The sequence below is a fragment of the Acyrthosiphon pisum genome, chromosome X (genome assembly GCF_005508785.2).
Source record: "Acyrthosiphon pisum isolate AL4f chromosome X, pea_aphid_22Mar2018_4r6ur, whole genome shotgun sequence".
NCBI classification, from domain to species: Eukaryota; Metazoa; Arthropoda; class Insecta; order Hemiptera; family Aphididae; genus Acyrthosiphon; species Acyrthosiphon pisum.
The window spans coordinates 52900742-52913737 of NC_042493.1; the positions used below are offsets into that span (position 1 = coordinate 52900742).

A 12996-nucleotide genomic window follows, 5' to 3' on the forward strand; every position below is an offset into this window, starting at 1 on the left:
TACTAACCAAATTACTTTTCATCAAAAACAATATTATATATCAACATCAAAAATCTGAAATGGAGTTTCCATCACTTCGTGACATAGGGATGACAAACGAAGAGAATACGTGTAGTGAAAGTGACATTATCTTGAAACAAATGGATACTGAATTTCATGGTCCTGTGAGATTGACAAAAACACGTTCTTTAACATCCACACCAATAAAATCAAATATGAATGATAAAAATTGTATTGATAAATTTTTTGAAGTGGATTCAGATAAGACTTCTGGGAGACTACCATTCCGTGAAAGGTGATTCTATTGTTTTTTTGTGATTAATTATCATTGAACGTATTTTTCAATAACAGAAATTAAAATTTCTAGACTTAACACTACTGGAAGTGATGTAACTATGGAATCAAAAAAATTGGCTGCCTACTATCGTAAACGCATGATTCCTCAATCTTTATTGTCTGATGATAAAAGTAACACAAATTTCAGCAGTTCTGAAAGTCTTGGCTTAGGTAAAAATATGTGCTTATGAAGATATTTTATAAAGTGAAAACCATTTTTAGTTACAATAATATTCAATTAAGTATAGCTTAGTACTTATTATTCAAAACATAATATCAATATCTTTATTTCTTGATTATTTATTTATTTTATGAATTTCAAGACTAAATAGATATATCTCTTTATAATTACTTAAGCTTATAAGCTTCTCAGGGTTGTATTCTATAATACAATATCAATATATTTATTAAACGTAATGTTTAAAACTTAAGCTAAGGTGACCTAAACTTAACCTAACCTTGGTATTATGAAAATATTGCATTCAATATTTTGTGGAGTGTCTCATATCATTATTTATATAATTTTTAACCAAATTATATTAACATTTATTTATCATTCGTTTTTTTTTTTTTTTTTGTTTTTTATTATTAAGAAGTCTAAGTGCCCGTATTACAATAGTTGAACTCCGGTTAAACCACCGAATTCGATCGGTAAAATCAGTGGTTCAATCGTAACCGAGGTTTAAACTATGATTGTAAAACGGGCCCTAAATGGTTACACATCAAATTTATAAAATGTATTATTCTATACCAAGTAATTCTTTATATTCTATTCTCACCGTTCTACAATTATTTTTAATAATGCTGTTATACTAATTGTTTACTAGGGACCCTCATAATTGTTTTATGAACAATTAAGATTTTGATTTAAATAAGATAAAAAAAAAACAAAAAAATATTTAATATAATCAAAATAATTCATACAGTATAATATATGAACAGCATTATCTAATAATAACTTATTAAACTATTATTTAAATATATTTTCATGAATTCTCCTAGAGATTTCTTAGTAGAGCTTTTTATTCCTAATGAAATCATTTCGAAATAATTTTACATAAAAGTAAATAAATTAATTAATTTATAACCTAACTAAATAATTATAGATAAAGATCAAGTACATATATATATATATATATATATATATATCAGTTTCGTACACATTTAATTAATAATTAATAAGTATGTATACAAAATTACAGCTCTATATAAAACTAATACTTTGCTTCAAGAAAATAGCTCTTCGAATCAATCTATGGATATTAGAGTTGTACGTCCAACATTACAACATCGATTCAAAAATGAACGTTTAGTGTTAGTCACTCCACAGAAAACTCCATTCCTTGTTTATTCGCTAATACCATTCAAAAGATCTAACAGAACCATAATGTTTGTACCACATTTATAATAGTTATTTAATAAATGTTTAATTCATTTTCCTAATTATAATTATAGTGTGCGATGCGAACAAAAGAAAGAACCTAATCGTAGAAGACAAACATCTGGAACTCGTCCTTTATCTGCTGTTAATGATATAATAGATGCATTTGATCTTTTTGGATTAGAAAAAGGCAAAGACGGACAGGTACCGTATAAAGACTAAACTAATTATTATTGTGTTTACTATACTCTATCCTAAATAAGCTCAGGCTTCGGCAGTCAAGTTGTGGGCATGGGTTTGGCTTTGTTCCTGTGGCAGCGCCTGATGCGCCGCTGTAGTGGGGACAGCATCTGACCGTCACAGAACGAAAACTGGTTGCCGCCGAAGCCTGATCTTATTTGGAATTGAGTATAGGTAATACCACGGACTAAGATATAGTATATCTTATATCTTAGTCCGTGGGTAACACCATTGATTATATCTATGTATGATATAGTATATTATGTATAATTAATGGTAATACTGACAGAGCCTAGATAATAAAGTTTCTCTAGTAATACTTATTTATTGTTTTCTTTAATACAATCAATTGTAACTTATCATTATTAAGCTAATTTACATGTTTATAGTTTATAAATTTGTATAACTAGTTTTAATTTTCATGGTTTGTACTTGTAAGTTCCTTCACATTTTTTCATTTTTTTCTTGGTTTCTTCAGAAATTACTGGAGAATAAATTCAAAAAATATTTCTGGGTTGGGTACATCTATATTCAACTTAAAAACTTTATAGACATGTCATATAATTTAATTGGTTAAAAATGTAAAAAAAAATATACTCTCACCACTGTGAAGCTAATAAAAAAAAAAAAAAAAAAAGAGTTTTTAAATATTAAAGTGTACAATTATACTAGTATAAAAGCTATCAGCTATTACTATGACAAATATTAATCTATTAATATTTTTCAGGAAATATCATATAGTCATCTATTAATTCCTTCACGAATTGTTGAACCCAAGACTCCCATTGAAGATATGATGTTAGATACTATACAGTCAAAATCGCATACTTTAAGCAGGTAAATAAAATTAATTATTAAATTGTAGTGATTATTATAATATTTGTATGAGAAATTCAATTGTTAAATTAAATTAAAATCTTGTTAACTTTAGAATTGTAAATTTGTCACCAAAATAAATTTAAAAATGTTTACTGTACATTTTTTTAGAAGATTTTACTTGCATAAGAAAAATGTTATATTATATTTTTTATTTTACTGTGCGGCTTACACGTCTTTTCTCGATGGCAACCTTTGTTATAAAATCTTGATTATTTTAAAAGTATGAATAATGTTTGTATAAAAATACTAGTCATCATTATTAGATAAAATGTAGTTTTAACTCTTAAGATTAATAAGATATCATGCAACTGAAATTATTAAACCATATTTTAAATATATTGATAACTCAAACCCAACAATTATAATAATATTAAAATAAGACCACTCCAAATGTATTTAATAATGTATTGGAATTTCTTTAAATTATTTAAATTTATTTTTCTTGACATTTGTTGAAGCACTTCATGAAGCTTCGTAGCTGTTATTCTCTAAATTAAACATTTTAAATAGTTAAACTAAATTATTAATTTTTTTTAGCATTAATGGGTAAGCATTAATTAAATGTTATTAGGAATAATAATAATAATAATTTTTATTTTTATCTATGTATAATTTTTTTTAAGGTGTATTTCAGCTGATGTTCCTGAAAATGTAGCAATTGGTACTGGTACTTACAAAATGTGCACTGTTCAACCGGCATCATCGCCTCCAAAAGGTGATTTAACAAAAGGTAATTATGAATAATTGTGCAGTATAATGTAAACATTTCCTTATTATATTACGCTTACATTCTAATATATATATTTAGTTAATACTACTGAACAAGATGAAAACGGAACAGCCTTATTTTCTCCTAGCATTCTTGATGACCCTGAGTTTTTTGCTGGAAAACATAGAACACTTTTAACATTCATATCTTACATGGTGAATATATTTTAAATTCATTATTTTGTATATTTTGAATGTACTGTTTATTATTTTATTTAAAGTATTATTGAACTATACATTAACTGATGTATCTTAAGAAGCTGCAGGCTATCTTGTCGTATGCACTCTACCACTCAAATTACAATGATAGTATTTAATGCATATACTCAAAGGATAAAAAGTTTGTGGAAGATTGAGAATAAAAATTGTAAAAAAATATGTGTGGTACAACTTAAGTTACAACCCCAACCTTCCAAAGTATAATATTATAGAATAATAGAATTTTAGATATTAATGGAACGGGGTGAAAAGGAATCAATAAAAGGGACATATTTAATACCTTTTTAAGGCACAAATATTTTAATATTTTTTTTCTAATTATTAATTATATTTTAAAAGTACAAAATTTAAAATAGTACATCTGTAAATTTGAAGTGATAAACACAAGACGACAACAGTGTTGTTGATAACATAATAATTTTTAATAATAATAGTACCTATATTAGGTACCTATTTATAATAGGTTTTTAATAATATACTACAAATAACTTTGGGCATTATTTTTTTTTTCATTAAACCCATTTTTATATCACCCAAAGTCTGTAAAAATATAATATTATTTGAATATTGCTATAGAGTGGCAAAAATGATAGAGTACAGAGCACATACTGCAGTCACAATGTAGCTATTATAGCAAATATGACAAGAGAGCTGAAGCTGCATTCCCACGACTGGTATACTTGGCCAATACTTGGTACCGGTGGTTCCTTGCCATGCTGTCAGAACATCTTTATACAATTTCTTAATAACTGGTGCCCTTCCCGATGATTGCTGGTAAATGTGACACCTACAAAAGAACGACCGACATAATTATGAATATAATTGACAAATTTACTAGGGATCAGAATACTTTATACTCAAATTATTTACCAATTTGATTTTTGATGTGCTTGGCAAGTAGACTAGTTGTTGGAAACCATATTTATAACAACTATTAATAATAATAATTGCTAAGTATAATTTGCATACCTGCAATTTTAATATTTTAATTTTTTACTAATAATAAAAGTTAAATATGTTTCAAAATAGGTACTCTTATATTAATGGATTAAGATTATTAAAATATTATACAAATATAAAATTAATTATTAATTAAATATTTTCTCGCTGTTGAAGTTGTTCCAAAACTTAATTAAATGTTTAAAATATGTCTATAATGTATACTATATTTCAGACATCAATTATTGATTATGTGCGTCCAGCCGATCTTAAAAAAGAATTGAATGATAAATTTCAAGATAAATTTCCGCATATTGAGCTAACATTAAGTAAGCTCAGAAGGTAATTAATTTTAAATTTAAAGCAAACACACCAATTAACGCTTATATAGATTTATAATTAAATTGGTTTATTAATTAAAATAATTTATTTCTATATTTCTATCTTTGTTTCAGTATAAAACGAGAAATGCGTAAAATAACAAAACCAGACGCTACTTCAGATTTGCTAACTATTGCACAAGCCTATGTATTTTTTGAAAGGTTATTAGTCAAAAGCTTGATCAATAAGGAAAATCGTAAACTATGTGCTGGAGCGTGTATTATTTTGTCTGCAAAGTTGAATGATATGAAGGGCGAACCTTTAACTAATCTTATTGAAGTAAGTTACTTTACATAATATTTTGATGATTTCTTATCCTTTTTTAAAATTTATTTTATTTGATGGAATAACATTTAGGCCCATATAACTCGGAATTTGTATCTGAATTAATGTTACAAATAGGGCTGTGAATTAAATTACTGCATATCAATCAATTTTCTTCTAAATACAAAATAAGTTAAATTATTAAATACATTATTTGAATGCATTCTCTTTCTACGTTGTATTATATTTTTACGCTATTGGTTTAGTATTGATACATAGTTTTTTATAATTTATCAATATTTTTTCATGATATAAATTAGTTTTTGTTTATCAGGTAATTCATTTAACGTAGAACGCTTATTATTCAAAAAGTATTAATCTTTTTTACATAGTTTCAAGTTGTTACAAAATTGCATTCTTATCGAAAAATTATATTTTTTTCTGTATTTTTATCCTTATAATTCTTTAAAATGTACAACATACAGTTTTAATTTCATTTTTGAAAGCAGAATATTTTCTGATTATTGCGATACATAATAATAAAATTTAGGATGAGTAGTTCATGAGTTATAAATATTTCAAGTTTTAACTAGTGAACCAACGTTTTGCGGAGTAACTAGGTACTAACTGCACTCTGCTCATCCAAACTGCAAATACTTGTAATTCATAAACTACTCATTCTAAATTGGATTTTAAATTCTGAGCGCTCTGCTGAATGTATTGATTTGTGTTTTAATTTTTTTTGTGTCTGTTGTACACGATAAGTAGTTGAAATAATGCTTCGACTTTAAACCTCAGTATCTTCGATGGGAAAGTGAATCTAGTTGGGTATTGGGCAGGTCAAAATTGAAAATTCCCAATAATTTTCAAAAGCACCAAGAAAAACAAAAAAAAAATTAAAGAAAACCGGGAATTTTTTCGTAAAATCAGGTTTTGACAAAATCAATTTTGGTTATTGGTGTAATTCTAAAATTAATGACCGATACATGAAATTTTCACTGGTTGTTTATATTAGCATTTCCTATGCACAATATGATTTTCAAAATATTCCGACATGTTTTGAGCTGTTTACAGACAATTTCAATTTAAAATTTCAATTTTTTTAGTTTTTTTTCTATATAAATAAAATTTTATTTGTTGGGCCAAAAAGCCTGAAAATTGAGTACAAGGATCCTACTATATTGTTATAATGGCATTTGAAAAATATTAAAGTTCGATTTTTGAAAAATTTTACAAATTTAAAATAATAATTTTGTAGATGAATTTATAAAATGTTCAACTTTTATAGCTAAGGATTGAAAATGTACAACAAGGTTATATATAAATTACTTTATTCACAATAATATCATTAAATATACTTACTAATATTAATATCATAGGATGTCTGACCATCTTCGCTCAGAATCGTTTTTCTTATACAATAATATTATATCATTGAATTCAAATTTAACACCATCCATTACAGTGACCCTCTTTTGTAACCTACTGTACAGCAGAGTGACACCCACTTGCCCACCTTTTTATGTATTAAAATGCTCAGAAAAATATTCTACTTTGGAATATGAAATCAAAACTATAGTGTCATTCAAAAAATTAAAAACTTAATAAATGTTAAAAGATAAAAAGTATAAAATATATATATATATATTTAAAATGTTGTTTTTTAATGACTAGAAACCGTGTAAATTATTTTTTATCAAAAACATTTATACTCTTTGAAATAATAAATTTTCAATGATAAAATGCAATGGTAGCAAATCATGTGTTCAAAAACAATGAATTTGAATGCTGTATATTGGAACATAAAGTGTACAAAAAATTATTATGTTAAACATTAGAAAAACGATGATAACACATCCAAGTATCACATCCTTTTAATATTATTTTATTTGTAAAAAATTTTTAAAAAGGTGGGACAGTAGCTCTATTGTACAGTAGGTTATAGTAGGTCACTGTAATGAATGGTGTTAAATTTGAATTTAATTATATAATATCATTGTATACGAAAAACGATTTGAGCGTAGACCTTAGTCTTGACAGACTGAAGTCGGTCAGCCTATAATATTACAAAGTATTTTTGCAAAACTATTGAGAATTTTAAGTGTTGATCTTCCGAATACACTAATTAGATTTACTTCATCATCGAACAAGATACTGTTGAAAAAAATTGAAGAAGTTCAACTGCCTCAAAAAGTGATGACAGACACAAAAATAAAAATAATTTAAAAAAAACACACATCATTGTAAAATCAATACATTCATCACTCTTCTAAGAATCTAAAACATATATCAAAAATTCAAAACTGAATTCAGTATTAATTGATCATAGATATTCTCAGACCAATATAAATGTAACATTTAATTAAAACATTAAATTCCTAGTTCTAGTTATAAATATAACTTCAACATAAATCTACTACATTTAATGATACTATTTTGTTTTATTAATATGAGTAATTTATTTTAGTTTTATACTCACTAATTTTACCATCATTTATTTGATAACTAGTACCTAATTACTTTTGATTTTATACTATTTATTATTTTTTTTTTTTTCAGAGAACTGAAATAGTATTTCGATTGAGCAGAAAAGATTTAATGGTTTCCGAGTTTGGAGTATTAGTAGCTTTAGAGTTCGGTCTTCATATACCTACTCATGAGATAATGCCACATTATCAGCGACTATTGTCTGAGTCATGACATAAATATTTAACTCTAGATACTTTAGACTTGAGTGAAATAGTGGAATATATTAGAATGAATAAATCTAACTAATTTAAAGAAATGGTTTGATTGCAACACTTTGATGACTGTGGTGTGCATGTTATTTATTTTTGTTGTATAACTTATTAGATGAATTTGAGCTATAATTGTAATGTAATTTATAATCCTAAGCAAATAGTAATTCTGAATAATATTTAAAATTGTTACCAGAAATATTTTTTAATGTTGATTATTCATATTTCATATGTTATAAGTATTATTATTATATAGTCGAAGAAGAATAAGAATATTGTTTTATTTATTTTAAATTTATCAGAAGTATTAAAAAAAATATTGAACAATGATAATAATTAATTAAAGCTTGTTAAGAGGATGTAATATTATGGTTTGATTTTTGTCACTTAAATGTAAAATATGGTAAATACATGTACACAGAGGTCATACTGTAAAAAAAAAAAATAGTTTGACCTCCGTTTGCGTGCATTTGCCATGTTCTATAAAAGCTCAATTCCACAGACAGAATGACACAACAAATCTTGTTGTAGTTTATTATTGAGGTAATTTTACATTAATGTATTTAATGAAGAAATCACTTGGCTTTAAATATTTGTGTACTTGCTTGATAGTTGAAACACAACATATTAATTAGTAAGTTTATGATTTTTTTTTTTTTATTGCTGCCCGATTTGATCAACTAGATTATATTTAAACTAAGAATTTTATTTTTAAGAACACAGAATGAATTTTTTAATATGATTATTATGTATATTGTATATGCTTAAGTCAAAGAATGTTGCAATGAATTATTTATATAGGATTAATATTATTCATCTAAACAGAAAGCAAACTTTATCAATTATACAAATGTTACAATAATTAATATAGTTCTTACTAGCATTTAAATTCATTTTTATCATATAAAATATACTTATTATAGTTAAATATATTTTAAATAATCAGAATAAAAAAAAACTTATAACTCATTATATTTTTTTATAAAAAATTAAAATTATCCTATTTGACAAATTTAGATTTCTTATAAAGTGTTATCTTGACAATATTTATATTCAGTGCCATCATCTAAATTCAAAGGTTGGCAACAATAATACTTGGATCATAAGAATTAAGTTGATGTTTTTAAGAGATGTCTAACTAATTAATTAATTGTGTCACATAAAAAAAATTAACATTCTGATTAGATAATATAACTTGTTTCAATAAGATAGTAACTGTAGGTGTGTTGTATACTATGCTCAATTAAATACAAATAATAATAGATAGATAATAATAAATAAATAGAATTAGTCATTACCGATGGTAGAAATCTATTTAACTATTATACTCATACAACATTTTCCTTCACCATTTATAAGGCTTAGGTCTTTCTGTCTAATTATATTATGGTATCGTGGACTGGCTTTTTTGATCATTTCTTTTCTCTAGCGTCATGTAAGAAAGTACCAAATCCTACGCTCTACGGTCGTAAGTAGGTAGGTATGTGCCGATTTCTTAATTCGTGATCTATGATTTGTGGTATCACCCGTATTGGACAATACGCGGTAAACTAACTTAACGCCTTACCCTCGTATTCTCTAGTTTAATGACACTCTCTAAAATTAATTAGGATGGCACAAATTTGAGGTACGATGGTATGCGCTTGTCAATTCTTAGTTCGTTCCTATCCAGTTGAAACGACTCAAAGATTACATATACTTTGGCACTATTCAGTTTAATAAAACTTCATTGACACATAGAACGCATATCCCGGCGCTGCTCTTATAAAAGGTAAGAACTTAAGAATGCCTAAAATTATTATAAACTCGGGTTTTCAGGTCGGAAACACTTTTATTATATTGAAACAAACATAAATAATAATTCACTTATTTTAAAAACACTTGGTCCGTACTACAATCGACGTTTCACACGCTCGATCGTCGTACATATTATGCATGCGCATGTGTGTACGGCCACAGAATAGAATAATACGGCGGTGTTATAAAGGAGAATATTATTGCTGCCTCAGCACATCTTGCTTGACCTATATTAATATCTAAATTGCTAAATTAATTTCTACCTATATTATGTGTACATTAAATAATATTACAGTGACGACTGTCTACAATATACCATATACGAGTATACGACAGATCATATAATTCAGATTATACCTTTTTGTCGGTGACAATGGTTTTATTGGGGATGGCCGATTTATACGAACGACAGTCTAACCGTTATTTATTATTCTATAAGATTTTAGTTTATTTATTATAATGATGTGTGAGCATATCAGTGATGGCGGGATATATAATTATTTGAAGCAATTGCTTCATGTTTGAAATGGGCGGGACGCGGGTGGGTGTATAAATAATAAATATATATATATATATTTATATATACTTACCGGGTGATTCTTTGATCAGTGAACACTCATTATTTCAAAGTGTAAATTTTTTTGAAAATATTTTTTTACATAGTTTCAAGTCGCTTATAAAACAACGTTTTTCTTAAAAAATTATATTTTTGAATATTTTTTATCCTTATAATTTTTTAAGTTTTTACTTTTTTGAATGACAACATTGGGTTTTAATTTTATGTTCCAAAGCAGAATATTTTTCTTAGTATTTTGATACATGAAAATCGAATTTGGGGCGAGTAGTTTATGAGTTATACCTAAATATTCAAAGTTTTGATGAGTGGAGTGGAGTGGTACGGGGTTACCTGCGAAATGTTGTCCACTTCTCCGCTCATCAAAACTTTATTATATATCTATAAATAATATTTAATATTATTTATAATCCTAACTCAAAATAATTTGCAAATTTTCGTCATTTTTACGTATTTTGTCAATATTTGAACTTTAGATGCTTATAAAAAAAAATCGTGACTATAGATTTTTAAATTTTTTCATCCGCCTTTGAAACAATATAATAGGAACCTTCTATTAAATTGTCAAGCTTTTTTAATCAACAAATAAAATTTTATTGATATTTATAGAAAAAAAAAATAAAAAAAATGGAAACTACAAATGTCCGTAAACAGCTCAAAATATTTAGAAAATGTTATGCTGTATAGAAAATGATAATATAAACACTCAGTCAAAATTGTATGTACCTACAAAGTGAGTTGCACTAAAAACCAAAATCGATTTTCTCAAAAACAGATTTTGCGTAAAAATTCCCGTTTTTCCTTAATTTTTCTTTTGTTTTTCACGTTACTTTTGAAAACTACTGGGAAATTTTTACTTTTGACCCCCCAAAGTACCAACTAGATTCACTTTCCTATTAGTTGTAGAGTTTTGAAACTCTCATTAATGTATCCGATGGTGTAATTAAGTGGCCTCTTGTTATATGCTGAGTCCAGCTGGTTGATAATGAACTATCCAATGACACTGAAGTTTCATTGCCTAAATCAGGATATTTATGTACAAATCGCCTGGCTACATAACCCACTACATATTCTAACGCTTCATGCTCTACAGTTCTACTTGATGCACTCTGGATAATAAGGATTATATAAAGTGTAAGGTATATGCATTTATGATTATTTTAGTATGTATTTTAGTATTTTAGTATGTATTTTAGTATGATTATTTTAGTATAGTACAAAGTTTTTTTTTAAGGCACCTCTGTTTTAAAAAGTTCTGAAAAATCTTTGTCTTCCTCTAATACTAAAAAATGATTATCTGCTGCAGAGTAAGATAGTTCTTCGGTGGAAATGTGATCGTTGTCTAAAGGCGTTTAAAGAATTTCAGACTCTTTGACAATTGATGCTGATAAACATTCAGTATCGATTAACCGTTCACCTATTGTATCTTCAGTATTCCTGTTCTGTGACAGTGCAATAGAGGCATGTTTACCAAGCAAGTACCATTTTAGACTTTAAATTTAGAAGGTCCATGTTAAATTATAAATTTATTTATATTTTATTTATCCAGTTTTTTAAACATACATATGTCTAAAATCAAGAGGTGATAAGTGTGTATTTGCACCGGACATAGCTTTTAAATAGCTGTAAAGGTTTTCAAGAATATCTTGATTCAAACGTCTTGTTATTATATAACTTATATCAGGATATTTTAATTTCAAATCAATCAAAAGATTTCTCAATGACTGGTTACTGTATAAAATTCCTTAAATGTGTAAAATTTTAGAAATTCAATAACAATTTACAACAAAACTATTATAGTTAAGTACATGATTTTTCACCTTTTTGAAATGGTACCTAACAATGTTTTATGTCCAACAACTCTCATCTCTAAGATAAAATTATCCATTGTTTTTAATAATTTGTTTTGATTTTCAAGATCCATTCCATAACTTTTTATAAATTTATTTACTGGTAACTGAGTGTTAAACAGGTCAAACCAGTCATTAAATAGCTGTATTATCCAGGAAGCCTATATGTATAACAATAATAATGATTCATCCAACTATTCATCCAACAAATATAAACAATTAAACATATAATTTAAACATTATAATATAACCTCTTGCCAATTATTGTAGTCAAGATTGAAATTTTGAACACAATAGGAAATCGCTTTGGCTAATGAATTTGAAAACAATTGTGCCGCTATACTAACACTCTGCTTTTTAGGTCCTGGTATATTTATATGATTGTTTGTAATTTTATGAGCAAGTCTCAAATCATTTTTATTTAAATTTAATACTTTTTCAACAACTTGCGTTCCAATAAACTTATTCTTGTAATTGTATCCACTTAAAAAATATAATTTATCATTATATTACTAAGGGCTTAGGGCACATGATTATATAACATCACATTATTGTTTGATTTACCAATTTACAAAATGATTTCTTGCCAATTTTAGCAAATGTGGAACATCTGCGAATATATATATTTTA

General features: G+C 26.3%; 1 protein-coding gene and 1 long non-coding RNA gene across 3 annotated transcripts; one reads left to right on the forward strand and one right to left on the reverse strand.

Moving 5' to 3' along the window:
• The first annotated feature begins 6 nt into the window (after positions 1 to 6).
• LOC100160758 (CDK5 and ABL1 enzyme substrate 1) lies at positions 7 to 8365 on the forward strand. 2 transcript variants are annotated; one of them, XM_008182196.3, is made up of 10 exons: positions 7 to 295; positions 368 to 507; positions 1539 to 1725; positions 1792 to 1921; positions 2685 to 2794; positions 3460 to 3566; positions 3645 to 3760; positions 4998 to 5104; positions 5218 to 5422; positions 7967 to 8365. In XM_008182196.3, the coding sequence occupies exons 1-10, from the start codon at positions 60 to 62 to the stop codon at positions 8105 to 8107; spliced, it is 1479 nt and encodes a 492-aa protein (XP_008180418.1). In that variant the 5' UTR covers positions 7 to 59; the 3' UTR covers positions 8108 to 8365. The 2 variants fall into 2 exon arrangements, with proteins under 2 accessions (XP_008180418.1, XP_001943266.2); XM_001943231.5 differs by having other exon boundaries at positions 1569 to 1725.
• A 3379-nt stretch (positions 8366 to 11744) lies between these two features.
• On the reverse strand, positions 11745 to 12946 carry LOC115033312. Its single transcript, XR_003838642.1, has 3 exons — positions 12337 to 12946; positions 12080 to 12260; positions 11745 to 12007 (listed from the first exon to the last, which is right to left on the reverse strand). It is a non-coding gene; the product is annotated as an uncharacterized LOC115033312 (long non-coding RNA).
• Positions 12947 to 12996: the final 50 nt, after the last annotated feature.